This window comes from Neolamprologus brichardi, chromosome 7 (assembly GCF_056152115.1).
Source record: "Neolamprologus brichardi isolate AB-2024 chromosome 7, ASM5615211v1, whole genome shotgun sequence".
Lineage (NCBI taxonomy): Eukaryota > Metazoa > Chordata > Actinopteri > Cichliformes > Cichlidae > Neolamprologus > Neolamprologus brichardi.
In genome coordinates this window covers 49637945-49662201 of record NC_142110.1, presented here as the reverse complement: position 1 = coordinate 49662201, position 24257 = coordinate 49637945, and the positions used below count along the sequence as shown (strand labels likewise).

The 24257-nt window shown below is 40.4% G+C and overlaps 1 protein-coding gene across 1 annotated transcript; it reads left to right on the top strand.

Moving 5' to 3' along the window:
* Window positions 1–5214: 5214 nt before the first annotated feature.
* On the top strand, window positions 5215–23994 carry prlra (prolactin receptor a). The gene is made up of 9 exons (XM_006789053.3): window positions 5215–5377; window positions 11642–11736; window positions 12059–12191; window positions 17931–18100; window positions 19112–19281; window positions 19487–19628; window positions 20348–20444; window positions 21938–22007; window positions 22118–23994. The coding sequence occupies exons 2-9, from the start codon at window positions 11664–11666 to the stop codon at window positions 23159–23161; spliced, it is 1899 nt and encodes a 632-aa protein (XP_006789116.1). The 5' UTR covers window positions 5215–5377; window positions 11642–11663; the 3' UTR covers window positions 23162–23994.
* The last annotated feature ends 263 nt before the right edge of the window (window positions 23995–24257 follow it).

The window sequence follows — 24257 nt, the reverse complement described above, 5'->3', positions numbered from 1 at the left end:
ATTTAATAAACTATCATTGAATGAAAGTAAAACAAAATTTATGTTATGTGGGGGTAGTAAAAGTAATATTAAAGTAAAATTGAATTTAAATAATGTTGAAATTGAAAGAGTAAATGAGACAAAAAATTTTAGGAGTAATTATTGATGATAAACTTTGTTGGAAGCCCCACATAGAACATGTGAAACGGAAATTATCCAAGCCTGTTTCTATTCTTTATAAAACAAGAGACTCTTTGAACAAGAACTGCCTTTATTTATTGTATACTTCCCTTTATTTGCCTTATATGACTTATTGTGCGGAAATTTGGGGGAACACATACAAAACATATTTGGATTCAATTTTTAAATTGCAAAAAAGAGCCATTAGAATAATAAATAAAGTTGGATATAGGGAGTCCACCAACCAGTGTTTTGTAGGATCATCTATGTTAAAATTCATGGACATTATATTTTCTAAAACTTTAGAAATGATATATCGAGTGATGAAAAAGAATGTTCCAATTCGTATTTTAAGTATGTGTAAACTAAGAGATGGAAAATATGATTTGAGAGGGTCTTATGTGTTTGAAATACCTAAAGGAGAACTAATGTTTAGTATAGATTTGTGTCAGTTTTGGGAGTGAAATTATGGAATGGACTTAATGATGAACTGAAGATGTTTTTCTTTGACATTTTTCAGGAAGAATTTAAAAATTTGTATCATACAAGGTTATAGAAATTTGGCTTGATGAATAATTTTGTGTTGATTTAATTTCTTGATTTATCATCGATTTCTTTTCAAATTGTTACATAACTTATTTATCAATGTTATTTATTTTCTTGGTTAAGGATTTGATTATTCCTATGGGGGTAAAGGACAGGATAATTATAAGCCACAAGGCTTCAGCCTATTCCTTTTTCAGTTACTGTTTGATTGAGTACTTCTATGTAAAATGTTTATCTGTTGTTGTTGTTGTTGACCGAATAAACTTAAACATAAACTTCAAATTACGATTATTCTATTATGCAAACTGCTGTGGAAAAGAAATCTGTCCGGTAACACTCCCACACATTACAAGCTTGTTCAAGTAAATGATTTGCAATGACAGAAAGAAATGACAACATTTCCTTTCGTTTCTTTAAGTAGTCTTTAGGAATAGTTCTCCAGGCTTCTTGAAGAGCATTCAAAGCTCTTCTTCTTTAAATTTGCCTGCCTTTTTGTTCTGTTTCCTGTCAAGTAATATTGATATCCAGGCTCTGAGGAGGCCCATCATTGACTGATAGTGTTCTACTTTGTGTTTTTCTATGCTTTTACCGCACTGGCATTGAGTTTTGGGATCACTGACACTGAAAAAAAAAAGCTGGTGATAATCAGACACTTTCCAAATGATATTTCATTGTAGATCGAATCCTAATGGTGCATTTCTGCATTCACAATTCCACCAAATTTAACAAGGTCTCCAACACCACTGGCTAAAATGCAGTTCCTATCATGACAGACCCTCCACCCTGTTTTACGGTTAGCTGTAGACACTCATTGTTGTATGTCTCTCCTGACCTCCTCCATACATATTAACAATAATTTGAGGCAATATTTCAAAGGTGGATTTATAACTCTTGTTGCCATTCATCAGAATGGTTGCCACTGATTTTGAGTCCATTTCCTGCGTATTTTGCCATACCTCAACCTTTTCTCCCACTCCTTTCTCAAGAATTAGGTTTTTGATAGCCAGCCTTCTTCTGAGACCATTTCAGATGAGGCTTCAGTGAACAGTAGATGGCTCAACCTTAGAGGCAGATGCATCTCTCAGGTCCAGCGTTAGGTCTGTGCTGGATTTTTTCTTATTTTTAAGGACATGATTTTCAGATATGACTGCCATAGATAGTTTTTTACACCTACCTCTTCTCCTTTTTCTCTCGAATTGTCATCATCTAATTTATTAAGGACACAGTGGACACCATGATGAGATATGCCAAGTCTTTAGCTGTTTGTACAATTTGAAATTAATTCTTTGTTATGTGTAGACATGATGCGGGTTCATCCCTGGAGCTAAGTGCCTTTTTTAATACTTGTTAGGGTTGGCTGAAGACTCAGGACTTTAAAGGAGAGTTAGCACTTTAGAGGGTTAGACATGCCAAACCCTGCAGCTGGCATAGTAACAGATACCTGAACCATTAATAATAGATTGATTACACCATGTAAACCCGTTATTAAAGAAGCCTTATCACAACTTGCACACTATGCACTGACTATTGTGTGCAATGAATACAGGAAATGAATCTGATGATCTGATGAGGCATGTTTGTCTTTCATTGATCTTCCATTCATAGCGCGCCAACATTTGAAGACTGCAAATGATTTTTTGTGTGTTTGTGTGTGTTTGTTTCACTTTTTAGGAGCAACACTGGTCCTCTTCTACGGTCTAGACGCTTTCTTCCCTAATTAAAAGCTACCAGCGCATACAGACAGGCCTGCGACAAACACCCGGCTTTTATCAGCCAAAGCAGATATGTTTTATTTGAGCCTTTGATTTGGTCCATTTAACAGACTTTAATATTTAGAAAAGAAACAGTTCCAGGAAGTAACGCTAGATGCCACTGTAGAGCTGTAATTGCTGTGTTGTTTGACCCGTTCAGTCCTCGAACTGGTGCGCTTTTAGTTAGAGAGCGCAGACATCTATGAAAATTAGACCTCCCTCGCTGCTGTTATTTTCGAGGGGGACCTCAGTCCTTCATCTATGGTTGCTTGACGTGCCTCAGGCCTATTCCACTGCAACAACGCCAGCACAAACGGACGTGCACAGACACGAAGGTTCGCATACCAAAACAACTTTCCCAAATAGACGCAGTTTATTGGAAACGTGTATAAATGGGTTTATAAATCCGCGCACCTGTGAGCATTTCAACGAAGGGCATCCCATCAAGGAGCATCCTTGTTCAGATGTTGACTGGCTTGGCTTACACATGGCGGTGTGGCAGTGATAGTTTTGAATCCACGTGGAAGAGCAGATGGCCATATTATGTAACATTGTTGCATGTAAGCAGAGCTGAAAAGGGGGACGAAGAGAGATTTCCCAAGCTGCCACGGTTTGAAGGCCTCCAACACAAAGCGTGCTTTTACTGTGTGATTACTCACAAATAGTTTTTTTCTGATGTGAATGAGTCGCTCAGAAGCTCATCGATGTCTCCAAAAGCATTATAATGCTGTTTTCATTTGTTGAACAAGAAAAATACGAGAGGATTTTTGTAGTGATTGATTGCAGATATGGTACATATTTGTGTATATTAAGGGTCTCAAAAAGAAACCCCCCCAAAAAAGCGAAAAAAATCACTGAAATGTTGCAAATGGAATAAATATACTGCATGAACAACAACAAGGTTTCACAACGCTTATATATCCAAATAGATGCAAAGCGTATAGAATATCTGCTGGCCTTTCATTTTATTATCAATATTATTATCGTGACATATACACAATAGCGCCTATTTCATTACCGTTTTCCAGGACCTTCTATTCTTTTGGCCCCCATCTCTGGCATAAACTCACATGTGGGCTGGCATCTGAGCCTGTTAGATCTCTCTAGGTGTGGTTTCCAAGAAAGTAAACACAATGAGAAGAAACGAAATTTACGTCAACAGACAATGATCGGATACACGTACGATCCCTAAAGATCCCGAAAGGAATCTGTTCCTGTCTCCGTCTGTATCCTCGCTGCATCCAGAGTCGATTTGGAAACAAAGTCGCTAGAAGTGTATTCATTTCTGCAAACGCTGCAGCGGCAGGTTTGGGATCTTTTTTTGCAGAGATACACATAGAGATACTTGCCGTCTTTCAAGCGGGAACATAATGTTCAGGGTTATGCTACATCCTGTTGTAAAGTTTCAACAATGCGCCATTCTTTCGAGTTATTTGCACGCTTCTGTGCAATTTTCTGTTTTACTCTTTTTTTATATACAATTAAAAAATGCACTCAGTTCTTTCCCATTCAATCTCTGCAGCTAGTGGTAGCTGACTCGTCCTGTGTATAACCTATGTGAGGATGACCCCGTATAAAGGCCTGAGGCTGATGCTGCTAATAAAAATGGAAAAAGAGAGAGAGAGAGGGAACAGTAGGGACAAATCTTCCACTCACACATGGCTGGAGCATAAATTAAAACAGTGAATTACGGGCGGACGGTGTCGCCTATGAAGAGGGGAAGAAGGACTTCAAATAAAGCCTACCGGGAGACCTTACAATGTTTACAGCTCCCCGTGAGAGGACAGGACGAGCGCTGTTTTAGCAGGACACATTGTTCTGATTGTCTGATTATGTGTTTTACAATGTTTGTTAATACACAGAGGGGGTAAAAGTTACTAAGGTCGCAGCAAAGAGGCCGTGGCTCTCCTCAGCTTGAAACTTGTGTGGTAGTAACCCTTACCAAACCATCAGTGCCGAGTCTTTGACGCACTTTCACATGATTTTCATTAAAGTGCAAAAAAAAGGGAAAAAGAAAAAAAATGTGACTAGAAAAGATAGAATATCACATGTTACATTCTTGTAAGAAAAAAAAGCACATGGGCGGGCAATTTGCCCCCACAACCACACGTATGCACACACAAAAGCATGACACTCAAAGCACAGTACAAACACCATGAGCAGCAGGTAAATAACAGTCATCTTTGTCATGAACCATGTGGGGGGTTTTAAAAAATGTTTTAATACAAATGCATGTTGTTTTTTATGTCGTTTTTGTGTGCAGGGCATCCACCAAACGTATACCTTCACACACACACACACACACACACACACACACACACACACACACACACACACACACACACACACCTGGCCATTTATTTTGCTTTGCGTGATCGTTGATTTCCTGGAACGTTACCTTAACCATAACATGTAACCAAATTCCTCCGGGTGACACAAACACGTGTACAAATAAGGGGGGGGGGGCAGACAGGGGAGGGAGAGACATTGCTGTCAGCACTTATTAAACATTCATAAATCAACTTTATCTACAAGACTTTACACTAAACGCATTCTTTCTTCTTGTCTTTTATTCTTTCCCCCACATGTCGTTACGCCTTCTGATGGCTCCATGTCAAACTTGTTCTGCCAGTCGATAGTACTTCCTCGAAACCTCAGGTCCCCGGTGTCAACCTTAACCGTACATGGGCGGAGCTGCCATACCACACCCCACCCTACCCGGGATCAGAGCAGAGCGCACAGTGGATGTTGGCGATAATCTCGCTGACAGGACGGCTGAGCTGACCGACGCGCGCTCCTCTTCTCAGCTGTCGGTGAAACGCTTTGAATCGCAGGCACAGGTCGGTGTCTAAAAGCCCGCTCTCCCGGGAGCCTGCGGCGAAGTCGCTACGGCGGCGGAGACTGAAAAACTTTCGATCCAGGTAAGTCATAAATGCTCTCTATGCCCACTCCATATTTTATTATCGGGAACAAGTGTGCGTGACGTGGAGGTGACTTCTCGGCGCGCTGCCTGCGGAGTTATAAAAAGTGAGTGTAATAGGATTTAGTTCTGGATGAAGACATATTCCCTTGCTGACAGCTGACACGCAGGGGTTGAGATTGTCGACCTCCCTCCCGGTGTGGGAGGATGATGATGATGATGATGATGCGCGGGGTCAGAGGAGTAATGAGGTTTCCTGTGTCTGTTCCATGCTTTATTGGCTTTAAGTCTAGTTAGGAAAAGGTGAGGAAGGCCACTGGCCCTTATAGCCTCAAGCTGATCAACTCAGTACTGGATTACAGTGTTAGTTCCCTGCAGCTCACCGAGTCTTTCCGCTATTAGCAACCCACACTGAGGCTTTATAAAACCACAGCTATTGCGTGCAGATTGCTTCTGTGATATAAAGTCCATGTAAGTTTCTTCACTTCTGCCGTTTTGGCTTTTTTTGTCACTTCACCAAAAAGTAAGGATCACAGTTGAAGAGCAAGGGCAGTGCGAGTGTTCCAAGATCCAGCCTGTTCAGTTTAACAGATATCATTTGTGTGTGTGTGCGTGTGTGCATGTTAGGTGCATGGTTGACTGGCTTTATATTAACATCCATAGTAGCTGGAGCTTTTGCGGCAACTGTTGCTATGGAAAAGGTTGTAATTGGCGTCGAAATTAGTGATGACTCACAAAAATTAAGCGCCTTCAGAACCTCTTTTCCAATGCTGTTTTGTAAGGGAATTACATGCTGATACACACTTCTTATAGTTTCCAATTAGGCATTCATTTTGGTCTCCCACCACTTTCCAAGTGCATTCAGCCCAGTTAGTTTATGCTTTTGTAATATTTCACAAGAAGAAACCAGACAGAGGTGCACTGGGATGTCAGTATACACCCACTATAAGAAATGCACAAGGCAGCAGATACAATTAAACGCTGTTAGAGCCACCTACATCAAGTCTAACACATGCCTTAGGTATTTAAGGAGACATTTCACTATCAGAAAATTGTTATAACTTTAAAAACATGGAGCTTTAGACCAACTAGATTTGTCATAGAAGCTCACAGGAGACACTCGAAGGAATATTTCTCTTCAAAGACAGACGCAAGACGGCCCTAGTGGTCAATAAATACATGTTATCCCCCTTATCGCACAAACCAATTTCTTATCATAGCAAGGCCGAAGATCAGTGGGATCATTATTGCTGCAGGTAGTGAGGAGTGCATGGTCTGACATCCTTAAATCTCTTTTCCTGCAATTGAGTGGCTCAAAAACACAAGAGGTCACAGGATACAGGTTGGCCAAGAAAATGAGGCAAGTATCATTTCACAAGCGGCACCTTATAATGCAACAATGAAGTAAAGCTAAAGAAAAAAAGCTGTTCCTGAATGAATGAAAGAGGCAACCCATGATGGATTTTCTCTGTGATCTGTACTTAAGAGTAAAGAGAGCAGGATCTGTTTTTACTGTTTTGGTTCTGTTTTCGCTGCTTTGCCTTTATTGATATGATATCAGATAAACAATGGACACTGCCACTGGTCTAAGCAGTTATCCTAGCAGCACACAACAAGCCCAGTTCCGAGTGATGGATTAATGCATCCACAGTCTGTATGTAAAAGAGGATGGAAATAGCCTTTAGCAAAGGCTGTTGTGACACCTCAAGCTGAGCAATTTTGCCATTGCCGTCGTGGTGTTTCAGATTTGAAATTTTAGGAACACGAGGTGTATCTGTCTGACAAACAGAGGGACGCTGCACTGCCCGTAGTTACCAGTGTTGAGCACACATTACAGATTGTCCTGCTTTATCCATGGGCTGCGGGCTATTTAGACAACAAATTCATTAGGAAAGCGATGACTGAGATTACGGAGCAGGGCTTGTTTTCCCACTTTCCTTTGTTTTTCAATGTCCGCACTTCTTTTTGAAACCAGAATATTGCCCCCTGTTAGCCATTAGAATGAATGCAGGCCTCATCAGACCCCATACACTGTATTAAAAAAAAACAACTAAGAGTCTTTATGAGATATTTTAAATGTTTTACACCATTTTATGCACTATGCACCCTGTCTTGAAGTAGGTAAAAGAGCAGGTACTTAGCAGAGCACTTAAGGTGCCCATACCTTAGAATTAGTGGAGCTTAGAAGAAGTTTCAACAGGGAGGCAGCTTGCTGAATCTGGTTTTGGTTAAGATGGCTGGTCATTCTTTGATTAGCTAAGCAGACGTTATGGAAATGGGTCACACAGTCATGTAAATAAGTAATGGAAGAAAAGACAGGACTACAAGCTGGGTGGGCTTTTCAGGCCCATCCACGTATCAAAAGTTTTATGCTTTGATTGCTAAGGAGCATTCCAGATTCTTGCTGTGCATAAGATTTGCCCTCTGGTTGTCATTTAGTCACCTCTAAGTTAAGATTGGCTTCAGAAAATGGTGCCTGCCCATTTCATATCACCAATGGTTAGTCGGCCTGTGATGGCTTTAAGTTGATGAAAATAGGGCACTAGAAGAGAAGAAGTTCTTCCGCACATGATTGGGCCTTTCTTACTTTTCCAAACCTTCCATTTGGCACATAACACATGGAAAAACACAAAAAGCATAATACGGACTTTGATACATGTGAAAGTTGTTGCACTGACTTTATTCAAGTGATGAATAACCAGATTGGTGGGCTGTGTTTTTCTTTAAAAAGAAAAAGAAGAAGCCAAGCTGTCATTTTAGTGGGATGCCACTATATCCTAGTTACTGTGTAATTTAAGCCCTGCCAGTGTATTCAGTGTTATCTTGAACCTTTTCCACAAGTGCCACAATGACAATAAAAGCCTGGATCCCCAACAGACCTTTCGCTCTGCTGGTTATTTATGGCAAAATATGGACTGAAAACAGCTACCTACAGTACAGTGAACCTTCTTAAACACAAGCACGGGTCAGTGTAATTTGCCAACTGTGACTTAAAGTTTGTCCTAACAAGGTCAATTGAAGTGATCAAAGGCCGTGTTTTTGTAAAGTTTAGAGGTTGTCACTTTTAGATTTGTTTAATTGCTGTGAAAAATGCTCTGACATAACTTTGCATGTCATTTTTCTGCTGGTTTCTACCCTTGATTGTTCCTCGAATGCCACTGGAACTAGTGTTCAAACCAGTTTTTACTTCAGTACCAGGAAGTGTTTTTGGTCTGTTCCAGTCTGAGCAGGAATGCAATCTGAGTGATTTACGGTATCTTTTTTATATATTCTTCACCCAGACTGTGCAGTAAGTCATGGTCAGAAATACAAACTGTACTGTACAGTTTATTATCCTTTTACAAAGATAATTAACTTTGCGAGCTAGATCATGGCAAACCTGCGGGCTTGTTAAATCGATGTCTTCTCAACGATACTGCCCCGAAACGCTCAAATGTATTAGTGCCTCCGCAGACGTGCTTACGCCCCAAGGAGGGGAAATTGTTATTTTCTAAATAAGGACATAAGTGGATGCGTAGTAAATGATTGAAGATATGTTATGCACTTTGCATGCTCAATCTCTATAACCTTCCAGGAGAGAAAAACAGGTTCCCAGAAACACGTCTCCCATAGCTCAGCTGTGTCGGTCAGGTCTCTTGAGAATAGTGTGACCCTGCATAAGAAAGAAATGTTCTTTATTCATCAGCTGTGCAAAGGTGAGCTGTTGTGCTGTGGAGCTGTTGTACAACCACATCAGACGATGCTTCACTGCTCGCATTTTACCACCTCTTCATCCAGCACGTGTACCACGACACTGGAAGACTGCTGACAAACAAAAATCCTGAATGATTTATAATCTCTAGCATGAATCTATTTTCACAGTAACCCGACTGAGTGATTTTGGATATTTTTGTCATGCGTCATCTTTACATTGCGTGTGGAGATCATGCTAAAACCAACAGAAGGTTTATCGGGCATTGATTTCCCAGCTTTTAATTTTTATTTCTATTTTTTAGATGAAACCTTATGCACAACAGCAACTCTACCACCTCTCTGCACGTTTGCCTTTTTACCTTAGAGGTCGACAGTAAATGCAGTTACTTATTTACAGATCACGAACAGACATGTCTGGGTTTCATTCTCAAGACGTGCAGCATTTTATTTTATTTTTTGAATGTTACATTACATGTTAGTGACTCGAATGCTGTTTTTTCCATAATGCATGATGCAGGTCTCATCATAGTCAGGAATGATATTAATAAGAGGCAAGATGTTAAAAAAGTACTACAGCAAACTTTAAAATTCATAAATGTGGTGGTAAAATCTTTTGTTTGTTTATTGCAAAACACACTTGAGAATCCATACAGTGAGGATTATTCCGTAATATTGAGGGAAGAGCTTCACTCTGTTGGCCAGCACTTTTCCAGCTTAGCAGCTTATTCAGTTTGGACTACTGGTTATGTAAGAAGGCTATATGCAGCAGGAGGCTAATCCAGTGCCTTGATCTTAATGCCAATTATCAGATCATGGTGACGTTAGTAAAATGAAGGCACCATAATAATAATAATTTTTCTTAAAGTTAGTAACAAGTTAGTAATACTGTAGGTTAGCATACCACACTACACATAATATGACAGCACATGCCCAAGCACACCTGCGCCTTACACCTCAGCACGTCGTTAATGTAGAATTTACCTGTTGTGAAACACATGCCATTAAAAAACTTGACATATTTCATGAAAAAAGGTCAGTCTGTGCCTGTGCTTGTCTAGTTTTGTGTTTTTTCACGGCGTGTGTTAGGTTGTCATTCTTAGAAATAGCATGTATGCAGTTTTATTGCAGCGCTCTCATGTTTCCACCCACGCTCACTGTCGACGCATTAAAGCATGCACAGCGAAGTACTTCACATCATGTCATGACATGTCAAGGTGACAGCAAACATGCCACGCACATCTAGGAGATCTCTTGAGTCAAGGTGGCACCTTTTAAAACAAACAGCTCAGTTTGGACACTTTGTAATGAAATGGTTATTTTATATTCTTGATTTTAAAAAAAAGTCTAATCACAGAACAGGGCCTCTGTCCTGTTTTTTATTTTTTCACATGCAAATAACAAGCAAATTGCACGCTACCCTTACACAAATTTTCTCATTTTTGAATCTCCCTTTTTTATAGTTTTTCAGAGCTTTGTGTTGAAGAAAAAGTCTTATTTGCATATTTTTGCATATGCTCAGGCTAAACTGCATCAAGTGTTCCTTAAGAAACACACAAAAAACACTTCAAGTGTGATCATACCCCTCTTTATATTTGATCTTTTTCTTGGATGTACTGGTGGTTGGGGGTTGGTCAAAGGATCCTTGCATTTGACATGTCAAATCCTGGCTTAACAAATGTTCAGGCCCAGCAATGAAAGAAAAGGGAGGCAGCATGTGAGATAACATGTGAGGGAAGTGTTTTTTTTTTCTTTTTCTGTCAGCCTTATCGCTCATGCAACATTAGCTCTCCCATCTATTTAACCTCTAACTAATACCCCCTGCGTCTACCCTACCCCTGCTGTCCAATGGCTTTAGAGATCAGGGGTCGTGCAGAGTAATAACTGATACTACATCAGCACATGCCGAAGCAAATGCAGATTTTCCAGTCATGAGAAGATGAGTCAAGCCAGTCTCCAGCAAGGCAAATCAGCCTCCTGCTGTGTGTGTTGTCGGGGCAAAAGCCCGACCACAGGTTATGCAATCAGTTACGCTGTGTGTGCCAGCTGGTAGAGGTAGTCAGAGACAGAGTGGATGCTTTTTTTTTTAATCCTTAGTGAAACAGCACATTATCCTCTAGAAGGTGTTTCGTCTTTCATCAGTTTTTTACTCTTCGTTTACTCAGATACTTCGTTTACCATTTTGGCTTATGATTCATATTCATAGCAACTGATCAAAATGGTTTCTCAGCATAAACTGATCCAACGTATCCGATATTGGATATTTCTTTACCAGTGACTATAACGTTATTTCACCTGTGGTTAAAATCTTTTCACACCGTCTGTTTCTAAATGCGGAGGGCTTTGAACTAATTTTAGCGCTGCATGTAACACTTCACCGTCAAACAGGTTAGTGTCACAATAAGAAACCACACGGGCTGCATGTTCCAGTTTTTGTTTGTCATTCAAGTGTGTTGTAACTCAATACAAGATGTGCAATCAACATTGTGGGTCAACTGATTTGTCCAGAGGGCAGATCAGACAAGTCCTCCGTCTTCACCTTTCTTTCTTCCTTTCGTTCTCTCGTTTTTTTCAGCCCAACAAGGTTTTGTGGTGCAATGATGACGAAAGTCGGAGAAGTTCTCCTGCTGTTGTTGCTTCCAGCCTTTGTGCCGCACACAGACGGAACGCGTAAGTGTTTTGGCTTGAAACTCGGTCTTAGCACCTTCTTAGGTTTCTGACAATGAGCTAAGATATCCAAGAGGTGTGATCTAGCTGGTTAACACATGAGCCAGATCTGCATAATTAATAAGCACTAAGCAACGCTGAGTTTCATCTGTGGATATTTTTTGTGTTTCATATTACTCTCAACTCACATTAAAGTTTTATTTCTTTCATCTTCTTGTCTAATTTAAAATTTTACCTTTTTTCATTGCTTAGGCTTGACACACTGTTTAGGATGTAGTCTAGTAAATTCCTATGTTTTCTTGTTTCCATCTAATATCTGTCTTAGGTTATAGCTTACCTGGCAAGCCCACAGAGATCAAATGCCGTTCTCCAGAGAAAGAGACCTTCACATGCTGGTGGAAGCCAGGATCTGATGGGGGCCTGCCTACTACATATGCTCTCTACTATCGAAAAGAAGGGTGAGAAACTCGCGCAGAAGCACCCAAGCTTGTTATAATTTTACTTCATGTTATCTGGTAGCCACAAACATTGAGTAATAGTTTTTTTTTTAGTTCATTCATATAAACACGGATCATAATATTAGTATATCAGGGCCCTTTACATAATGTATTATAAAGGGAAGTGTAAGCACTTGGCAATTGTTAAAAAAAAAAGATTTTTCATATTAATAAAAAGAAGAGTTCCATCAGTACAGCTGGCACAATGGGATGTTCTTGTTTGTGGTTTATTAAATGGCAACAATCCAAACGGTGTCAGAGGATAAAGATTGCAAAGTGCTAAGAGGTGCCCGTGAACATGGATTTTTAAATACTTCAAGGTTGATACAGGTGTACAGAGAAGGAGTGGAAGTACTAGCTTATTTAACTACAAAGTGAAAACACAGTTTGTGAACACTGTAAACAATCCAGGCAGGCCGTGGTCATGCAGTGGTTAATAAAGGTGTGATGGGGAATACTGTTAAGACTGGAGAACACTGGGACACTAACTGCGAAAAGAAAAAAAATCCACTATGAGTACACTTGGAAACAGGTGTTTTAGATTAAAACAAGTGATACTAATGAGGGCAAAGCAAACATTGAAAAAGGCAGGAAAGCAATCAAAGGAAGTCAAACTGACAGGAATATAAGAAGGCAAAAAAACTACAACACCCCCCCCCACACACACCCAATAAAATAACAGAGAAAAAATGAACAAAACTTATATTGTATGTTAGGCTGCATGTGCTGCATGTGAAGAGGCTGATAAAAACTGAGCCACACACTGACAAGATTGATACTGAACTCCTGATATGCAAAGCATATGGCCACATACTGTCATGGTTTTACTGTGGCTGGACTCAGAGGGAATCAGACAAGTGACATGAAGTTTAAAAGGTTTATGTACAAAGTATACAAAATCAGTACCTGGAAAGGTGTGGGGAGATTAACAAAGGGAATTAGCAAAGTCGGGCAGAGAGAATCTGACTGCAGTAGCTCAGATTGTCTTTGAGTGCTTACTTGTCAGCAGTGAAAGTCAGACTGAGAAAGTGGTCATTGGCAGGAATCGGCGGGAGGCTGAGAAGAGTGGTCCGGCAGGTGATTTTCAGGTAATTCCTTTCTTTCAGAGGAAGTCATGTAATTAAAACTGTGACTATGATTACCCAGCAGTGGCTCTTAAACTAAAAAAAAAAAAAAAAGATTGTCAGGGTGAGGTTAGCCTAGCGCTAGCACCCGGGGCCTCACAAAATGCTTTCCAAGCTTTAGAGATGAACTGGAATGGCCCAGGATGGAAGTAGGATGAGTTCTGGTTCAACAGGGTCTAACTCTGTGGAGAATTGACGAGACAAAGCATCAGGTTTCACATTTCAGGAGCCAGGTAGATAAATTATGGTAAAGTTGAAATAAAGCCATACATATAAAGAATAGTTGCCACTTTGCTTGTCTTGAGTCATTTGGAGATAAACTAGGTTTTTATGATCAGTCAATACAATAAATAGTATTTCAGCTCTCACTGGCCAGTGCCTCCACTCCTCTAAAGCTACTTTGATAGCAAGTAACTCTCGGTTGAATACGTCATAGTTTTTTGCTGGAGGCAAATGCCAAGAAAAGAAGGCATGCAGCTTACCGTCGGCTTCTGTACATTAGCACTGTCCCCACCCGAGAGACCTGCTTCAATAATGAATTGTTTTAACAGATCGGGATGGTTCAGTACAGGTGCAGAGTTAAACCTGTCTTTGATCATTTGAAATGTTTGATCTGCTTCCTACTTCCATTTCATTTAAATGGCCTGGAAGAGGAAGTGAGTCGGTTAATGGTACTGGAGCTTGACTATAATTCCTGATGAAGCAGCATTTAAAGTTTGCAAATCCAAGGAACCGTTGTAGCTGTTTCCAGGATGTGGAGACAGGCCTGTCAGTTACAGCTTTCACCTCCATCTCCAAGAAAAGTCACATGGCTAGCATGAATTCCACATTTTTTGGCCTTAACGAAGAGTTTGTTTTCAAGTAGTCTCTGTAGTACCTGCTTGCAGAGACATGAAGTTCTTCGAGGGTCTCAAGGTATCATCCAAAAAACAAACAAAAAGATGTTTCAAACGTCTCTTAAGACATCATTGACCAGGCCTTAAAGACAGTGGGGGCATTGGTTCAACTAAATGTCATGACCATATATAGTGACCTAATGGAATGTTAAATGCCGTCTTCCATTCATCCTCCTCCCGGACGTGGAACAAATGATAAGCATTACGTTGATCTAATTTTGTGAATGCTGTGGCTCACAGGCTGAGGTGATTAAGGGAAAAGGATACCTATTTTTTACAGTGATTTGATTTAACCCTCATAGTCAATGCAGGGTCGCCGAATCTCTTTTTTTCTACAAAGAAGAAACTCCCACCCACTGGAGTGGAGAACGGTTGAATGATGCTGTTGTCAAGGGAGTCCTTGATGTATTTATCCATGGCAAGGTGTTTAGGACCGGAAAGATTGTATAGACGGCTTGAGGGAAGAGGCACCCCTGGGAGGTTGTTAATGGCACAGTCGTAAGGGTGGTAAGATGCAGAGACTAGAAATGGTCCTATTTTCTTGTACACGTTCTCTGACGTGGGTATCGATAAGGTCAGCAAGGGCTATAATTCCTCAAAACACTTCGACTTATTGCAAGAGGCCAATTCATCCTTCATTTGCTCATTAAGGGTATCATACAATGTCCATCTTAGGGCTTTTTTCTCCAACCCTGTCTCAGCCATTACCCTGAACTCAGTAGAACCTCTGCTACAGACTTTGATGTAGGTTGAGTACATGTCAAGCTGCTTCTTCCTCATTTAGAGAGTGTTCACAAACTAACTTGAGATTTCTTAATGAATAGTGTGTAGGACACAGACTCTATAGGGTTTCATAGTAAATATGCTTTAACGTATTTGAGTGCCCAGACCCTTAACTGTAGTATTTTGTGAACAATTGTTTGAGAAGGCCAGTGGAGAGCACTGAAACAGTAGTGAGTACCAAAGCAAAAATCCACCCCAGTGACCTGGCTCTCCACCAGATAGTTCAGGTGAGATGGGGATGGCTGTGAAAAGGCAACTGCATCAGGAGAGGGCACACTGACCTGAACCGGAGCATCCGGGATGGGAGAAGGTGACAGTTTGGAGTGAATTATTTACAGTGCATTACCCATCTGTTCTACCCGCTGATGTGTTTCACGTAGCTGCTGAACTATAGATGTTAAAGCCTTCTCATGTTCACCTAATACAGTCTGACGCGTCCATGGGTTGTCTACATTGTTCTGTCAAGGTTTTACTGTGGCTGGGCCCAGAGAGCAAACTCAGGCAGCTGACATGAAGTTTAAAAGGTTTATTTACAGTCCACAAAATCAGTAAGTGGCTGGTGAATAGCAGGCCGAGAGAGGGGTTGTTGGTAGGCAGACTGGAATCAAAGGACGACTGAGGAGACTTGAAGGAGAGTGGGCAGGCAGGTGATATTCAGGCAAGTCCTTGTTTCCACAGGAAGCCTCAGAATTAGATTTGGTGTACTGTCACTGTCCGGTGGTAGCTCTTGAACTCCAAAAAGGTTGACAGGTGAGTGTCTTGATGAGCTTGCCAAGAATTCCAGATGGACAACACGGAAGTAGACAAGAAGCAGGAATCACTAATCGAAACAGCTGCAAACAAACGGCAAACATAAGGCTCTAATTTACCACCACACAATGGTGGTAAATGGTGGTAAATTTTACCACCATTTACTCTCCACTCATGGGCAGTGGCAGGAGCAATCTGCCCACAACTCAACCTGAGAGCAAAGAGGAAAAGAAAACAGGGAGAACAAGTCTAGCCTGCCTTAAACCTAACAGAGAGAGGAGGAAGTTAACGTTCCTCATATCTTTTACTAAGGCTCTGATTAGCTTAGCATAAAGGCCTGAAGGTGATGCATATCTATTTTGTCACTGCTCCCTGCCAAAAACTAGTCCATCCCTTAACCCTGTATGGCATATAGTCCTTTTAGAGGGCTATGACTTTTGGGGTTCTTTTCCAACTATTCCAGTCTTCAATGGCGGATTATTCATCTTCCTTAATATAACACATAAGCTAACTTACAGTATTTTCTAATACTCCGAGTACAGTAGAGAAGATATGGCAGTGGATAAACCATGGCATGAAGGCACCCAGAGGTTGAAGGCCACTTCCTGCTGGGAAACACTAGATCCTGACATTGATGTAGATGTTACTTTGAGCGATAAGAACTACCTAAACAAATTGGTAGTCCTTGTGTTGTGATGGTGGTGGTGGGGGTTTATGTCTTTTGACCGTTTTCACAATAATATAATGCACCATGCTGCAAAAATTGTTTTTGAGGTTTAACTGTGAAGCTCCTCAGATCTGAAACGATTTGGATATCATACATTTTTGAAATAGTGAACCACCCGTTTCACCAGCCTCAATATGTACTAAATATGTTAATCAGTAATTTTGTTCTTGCATATATTTTTAAAAGTCTCGCACCACAACACAACGGTTTTGTGGGAAATTTCATGAAGAAAATAAAAAGTAAAAGATTTTTCATCACACATTTCACCTGTAAGAGAGACATCTGCAGTGAAATTGGCTGCAAATAAACGTTGCACTTTCACAAACCACAAACCTCGAAGATTCAGCAATTTCCTCTGCTGTGATGAAACTCCATCACTTTGTGATTTTGCTAGGAGAAACGTATATTGCCGCTTTCAGTTCGGGAGCTTTTTGCGTCGAGTCAGTGGCTTCCAATCTCTGCTGGTTTTTGGACTGAGAAAAGAAATCACAGACTGGCTCTTTAAACTACATGAAGAAGCTCTCAGTCCTCCACCGCTCTTGAGATTGTCTACCTTTAACATCAGCTTTCCTGTTTTTGTTTTAATTTGATGATCTTGCATTTAATGTTCTGCCTAAACTGCTTTATGGCGCAGATTTATTAGGATAGGTTTTTCCACTTAGTCAGTTTTGCCATGGCTTCCTGACACATCACATGTGCTTCTTTCAGTAACTCTATAAATAAATCAAAGTAATACCATTATAATGCTATATTATTGGTGTAGTATTTTGTATTGTTTCTCATTTTTTGATGTCTTCTTGTATTCAACTTTCAGTTCACTGTGGTATAGTGTGTAGCAGCAGAACAAATACACTTTGATTAATTGGTTTGTGCAAGTTCTGCTCACCATAGAGATGACATGAGTCACTTTCCCCACTTTTTCTGAAATCAAACCAATCAAATGCATGCGTTTGTCGCAGGCAGCTTCACCAGCATTCAGAGGCGCACATTATTTTTCCTCATGTTGTCCTCACCTGAACACGTCCCCCGACCAGTCGTCACTAGTTACTGCGACAGCAGCAACAATTTGTTTCCCATGTTCTATATGCAAACACTCCCAGTTGTGTTCATTATAACACCCAGGTCTACTGGGATATGAACCTGCAGTTCAAACAGAAAACAATACCAAAGTTATTTTCTGTGTCTCCTTTAATTAAATACAACATTGTAGCAGCTTAACAGTAAAAAAAAAAAAAAAAAAAGATGGCCTCCACTTATTCTGCAGTCACACTTTCTCGCCATCTGTCTCCTCTCGTCACTCTCACACACATATGCAGTGTCAGGAATAGGGAGGATGTACACTGTTATTTTAATGTGGCTGTGCAAGCACAATGCCAGCGCACACCTGTGATTGCATGCTGCTCCTCTGCCTCTCTTGCAGTTCTGACGTAGTGCACGAGTGTCCTGACTACCACACAGCTGGGAAGAACTCCTGCTTCTTTAACAAGAACGACACCGTCATCTGGGTCAGCTACAACATCACCGTGGTGGCCACCAACGCACTGGGCAAGACCTACTCTGACCCTGTGGATATAGACGTGGTCTACATTGGTGAGGGGACTGGGGGCAGGGGTAGAGGGGTTTTCATAATTTCACCACAGGGATTAAAAAAAGCAGCTCCACAGCTGCTCGGCAGCACACTGCGCTACACTGTGGCAAATGCTCTTGGAGTTTAGTCACCCCCTCCCGTTATGCTGTAACTGCTCACTAAAGGTCACCTTTTAATGTCCACAGTGAAATTTCCTTTGCAGCGATTAAAGGACTAGCTGGTGCACGATCTACAAAATCAACTGAAATTAAGTTTAGCATTAACTAATGCTAAATTAAACAAAATTAAAATATTATTGTGTTTTGAAATTGTAACAAGAATTTCTTTTACCTCCTTATCATTTATGAGCTTCTAATGTGTTTTTGGTGGGGGCCAGTCACACTTGAGCGTGTGTACGCTTGTTTACTGCAATGGAAAATCTGCTCTCTTTTCTCCTGCTTCAAAAATGCACACTGTCTAGTTATTTTAGACAATCATTTACTTCACTAACAGAAATAAAGTACTTTAATGCAAGTAATTCAATACTTTAGTAAGAAGTAGTTCCATCTTTCTAAACAAAAAGTATATTCATGAAATATTTAAAATGGGAGAGTAAATTAACAGAGAAGTATTCATCTTTTACTTGAGCCTCCTTAACTGGAAGTGTGTCGAGTTGTTCTGATCTGCTTATCTTTTTCTTTGTGTTACCTCACAATTGTCAGATATGTGTCTCCACGAGGATAGCGTAAAGCCCAAACAGTGACATTTATCACTACTATATGTCATAATACACACGTCGACAAATATGTTGAAGGTCATTCCTGCAATGCTGGTGCTTATCCGCTGGGAGTGTCCTTTTGTTAGCTGTGTAACAGCTGATAATTCACCCTGCAGTGGTTTCACCTGCTGCCGTTCACAAGACCAATGCCTATTGGTTTTTTTGTTTGTTTTTTCAGTAATACAATCTTTATTCATTGTTGGATTTGCTGTTGCTCTGTCTTTCTTTCATTCACATTTTCTCTCTTCTGCTCCAGTCAAGCCTCATCCTCCAGAAAAGCTAGAAGTGACAGTAATGAAGGATCAGGGCTGGCCTTTTCTTCGAGTGTCTTGGGAACCACCTCGTAAGGCTGACACCCGCTCTGGTTGGATCACTCTAATCTATGAGCTCCGCGTCAAGTTGGAGGAGGAGGAAAGTGAGTGGGAGGTACGTAGGTCTCAGCGCATTTCAGGGTGTGGTATGCTCTTTGAAGTATTTGCCTTTCAAATTTGAAACTTTGTTCTAGACTGGTGTAAGGGAACTACACGATGTGTTAGTGAAAGGACAGGTTTTTTAACATTTCAGATCTGTATATTGGCAGCCTGACAGACTAACTGATTTGTGTGTTTCTGTTGGCTATGTGTGTTTCCAGAATCACGTTGCGGGCCAGCAGAAGATGTTTAACATTTTCAGCCTGCGGTCAGGTGGTACATACCTTATTCAGGTGCGCTGTAAGCCCGATCACGGCTTTTGGAGTGAATGGAGTTCCACTTCCTACGTCAAAGTTCCAGAGTGTAAGACATCCGCCAACTGTCTTTTGCATTAACTAAATATTATATATTGTATAGGATATATTTATTTATTAAAGGAACAGTTTAACATTTTGGAATCTATGTTACACCACTTTCTTGTTGAGAGCTACTCTCATAATCCAAATAGCACTCAGTTAGTTTACCTTAGCATGAAGATTAGAAGTTAAAGAAGGAAGCTAATCTGGCTCTTTGCAAAGGAACCAGTTTAATCAATTTAATTATCACTAGAAATCGTATTCCTTCATTGTGGTTTTACTGCCTTTTTTTGCGCTTAGCTGTTTCATTGTTTCATGTGCTAACTGGCGCATTTTTATCCTTGACCTCTTTATTTAATGTTAATATCGTTATATCTCACACATATGGCAGTGTTATCATAACTCACTGCCAGAAAGTTTATCTATGTGTAATTAGATATTCCCTTTAGCAGGGGCAGGATATTTATTTTTCCAAGGGGCCACATGACAAACCGGAACTGGACGGTCGCACCAAAAAGTGGAATTCTGCTCAGTATTATAATATTTATACGATTGTTGGTACGGCCCTCCACAACAATCCCAGTTGTCATGCAGCCTCTTGGGAAAAGTATTTGCTTGCCTCGCTTTAGCATGATGTAATGATAATAAACCCAGGAAGAAGAAAAAAAGATGGATACTGCGTTGTTCTGCTGAAGCACCCACACATTGTTATGTTGCATCTTTCAGATCTCCATCGGGAAAAGTCTGTCTGGATCCTCATTTTAGTCTTTTCTGCCTTCATTTTACTGATCCTCATATGGCTGATACACATGAATAGCCACAGGTAACAATGATCTTCTTAACCACTTTGCTTTGTTAAAATGCTGGTTATTATTTATTTAAATGTATTGTTTCTGTACAATTTCAAAGCGTAATAAGAAAGCACGCCCTCAATCAGATACAAGCTTTTATGTATAAGGACAAAACAACTGTGATGATGTCTTGAAATTAGGTTAACGCAACCTCGTATTAACAACAGCAAATGACAAATGACATAGACTATGTCCCTTATTTAACAAATATTAAGCCAAAATGCAGAAATTACTGCTTCTATAGAAATTAGGACGGTAAGTAGCAGCCAGCTTCTGATAATCAAATGCAAGTGTGATGAACAGAGGTTTTGTCAGATTTGCTCCACAGTACCACATTTAGTGAAAAATTTCAGCACAGGGACCTCATAGCACCTGTCAAAGACAGCGGTGAAGGGCTGATGATTTGCGCTTGCTTTGCAGCCATAGGGCCTGGGCATCTTTCAGTCAAGGTCGATCATGAATTCCTCTGTATACCAAAGTATTCACACGTGAGGCCATCTGTCTGACAGCTTGGCTGAATCTAGGTCATGAAACAGGACAATGATCCCAAGCACAGCAGCAAATCTACAGTGGAACGGCTGAAAAAGAGAAATTAAGAATTAAAGTGCTGTGATGGCCCAGTCTCAAAGTCCAGCCAGACCTCAACCTGACTGAAACGCTGTGATGGGACCGTAAAAGAGCTGTGCATGAATGAATACCTGCAAACCTCAGTGAAGAGAAGCAATACTATAGAGAAGAGGGTGCCAAAATTCCTTCACAGTGAAATGAGAGATTGACAAAGTCAAGTTAATGCATTAGTTTCATTAGTTTTTGTTATATAAATACTTATAGAGTGTAATAAGTCATGAGCTTTTGTCCATCAAAGGTTGCATTTACCTGAGCTTTAAGACCTGCTAAGGACTACATAGTTATTTTTAACACTGTGATATGCAAAACCTTAGAATTGACTGAGGACGTAATTATTTTCCACCATGACTGTACTTTGTCATATGTTACATAAGCCCAAAGCATTTAGATCCTATGGTAGAATATTATTACTAAAATACTGCAATTACTTAGCTATCAAATTATTTTAAATTCTTTACATTTTTTTATGAGTTGTGGCTGAATTATCCCTTTACCTCAAGAAAAATCAATACTCCATAGTGGTGCCCATTATTCACACTGTCTGTTCTGTAAAACCAGACATGGCTAAAGGATATTTCTGTGCAGAGACTTCAGTCCTTCCTTTGTTGTAAAAACACAGAATGATCTTATTCACATGTATAAATTTCCATTAGTAGGAAAGAAAAATCTGATTAAATGTCTCACAGGTAATAAACTATAAATAACTGTATTAGCTCATGCGATAATGTGACCATTCTGGGCTTTGGTAGCATACTGCAAGTAAAATACTGACTATAGTCATCACATCTGTCATATTCAACTCCTGCTAACAAAGCCTTTTGTGTGTCTGTGTGTAAAGTCTGAAACACTGCATGCTGCCACCAGTCCCTGGTCCTAAAATCAAAGGCTTTGACAAGCAGCTTCTCAAGGTAAAGGGGTAACATTATGAACACTGTCTCGATGGCTACTTATTCAGAAAAAATGTCTATTTGTATAGTGCTTTCTATCTGCATTGAGTAGTTTTACTCTTTGTGTGCAGAGTGGCAAGTCTGACGAGGTGTTCAGTGCACTGGTGGTGTCTGACTTCCCACCAACCACGTCTAACTATGAGGACTTGCTGGTAGAATACTTAGAAGTGTATGTGCCAGAACAGCAGGAACTGATGGTCGACGAAGGCAAGGATCATGATGGCTGCCTGAAATCCATAGGCTCGGCATCTGACAGTGACTCTGGCCGGGGCAGCTGTGACAGTGACAATCTGTTGATGGATAAGAGTGGCGCGGCAAAAGAGGAACAGCAGCAACAAAATCAGGAGGGAGATCAAATTGGGACGGAGACACAAGGGCCCAAAGAAGCCTGGGAGAAGGAAACGATGCTATGTGCTAATGAAGATGTAGTTAGCCCTGATGCATCAAGTAAGAAGGTTAAGACCTGGCCTTCTGTGTTTTCCCCAGTGACTCCGTACAGCCCAAGCCCACTGGATCCACACAACTCACTTGAGATGCACAAACAGAATTGCCTTTCTGACACCCAGTTTCCTCCGGGCTCCCCATCCTCAGACCACTGCATCAAAAAGGCTCTCCAGTCAAGCTACTGGGAGGTCTGCTTTAATAATAATCAACCTTATCCCCAGACAGATGTCCACCAGCAACTCCAGGCCCACAGCGATCGCAACATCTCAGCCATCAATGACGGAAATGTGCCCAGTAATCTGCTGTTGCCCACCCGGATGACAGAGTATGTTGAAGTGCAAAGGCTCAATGAGGAGAATAAGGTGCTTCTCCATCCTATTCCTTCAGGCCATAGCCGTGAAAAAGCCTGCTCCTGGGTAGGACATAGAGACAACTACAGCAAAGTGAAAGGGGTAAACAGTGACAATGTGCTGCTGCTCCAGAGAGACGTGGTGGAAGAAGAGAGCATGGAAATGGCTGGAGCAGCCGAGAGCTGCTACACATCTTCCATCGCTATTAACACTCCTAAGCCAACAACCTGCAGTCACATTGCCCTGCCGGTCCAGGAGGAAAGGGTTCTGGCAGTAAGTGGGTATGTCGACACTGCCACTATGTTCTCCCTGGACACTTAGTAGACATGCCAGCCCAAATTGGCAGTTGTAGAACATTGCAAGAGGCAGGGACTGAAAGATACGAAAAAGCACTAACACTCCTTAAAAAAAAAAAAAATTGCCAAGACAATGTATATTTATTTTTTTATCTTCTTCTCCTGTAAGAGACATGTCTTTGCTGAGGGCGAAGCAGTAACACACTATTGATTATCAAATAATTGTTATTGAATATCTTGACTAATGAGCTTAATTGAGTTTTGTAATTCTTCTAAAAATCCACGTGGTACTTTATATGATCATCCTGATTGTACTGGATGTCTATCATGAACCATCCTCTCTGGCACATAAACGTTGTTTTCATCGATCCTATTGATATACCGTATAGTAATTGTGATTATCTGTTAAAAACTGCAGAAACCCCAACCTTCTACTTTGTCTCAGTTTTTTGTATGTGAGTGTATTTTCCCTTTTCCTTATAGAAACCAACACTACATTTTTAAGCTGCTTTCTCCAAAGCTACAATATGTATAGCATTAAAATTAAAAACAAACACAACAAAACACAGCAAAAGTGAGAATGTACTGCTCTATTTTTTCATTCAGAGAGAATGAGAATGTTTTTCTGTAAATACACCTTCTGCAGTTTTAATCTGCAAAGATATTTAGATTTTTGGAAGGCGAAGTAGTGTTGTATTACTTGGTATGGTAATGTACAACACTGCTCTTTATTTCTGTATGCACAGATGTCTGTATAGCTTACACGTACCTATATAAATATATGTATAGTTTTGAAATGAAATGTAAAATCTTTGTGGAAAGTCATGTTTATAACAAAATAAAAAAAAAACCCAGTAATGGAATTTTGTTTATTTTTTGTGTCCTTATTTGATACTTACATACGTGTAATATTACTTGGCTGACAATATTAGTAATGAAAATACATGTAAAAAAGCATGCATTTACCCAGCAGCAAGCAGGGGTAGCATGTTGTTTAGAAGCAGCCCAGCATAAGGTGGTATTCAGGCCCCTGTATTGCTTTGCAGAGTACTCATTAATAATTGCAAATATTTACCAAAATGTTATTGCAGTGTGGTGATCCAAGCATTACTACATTGAAT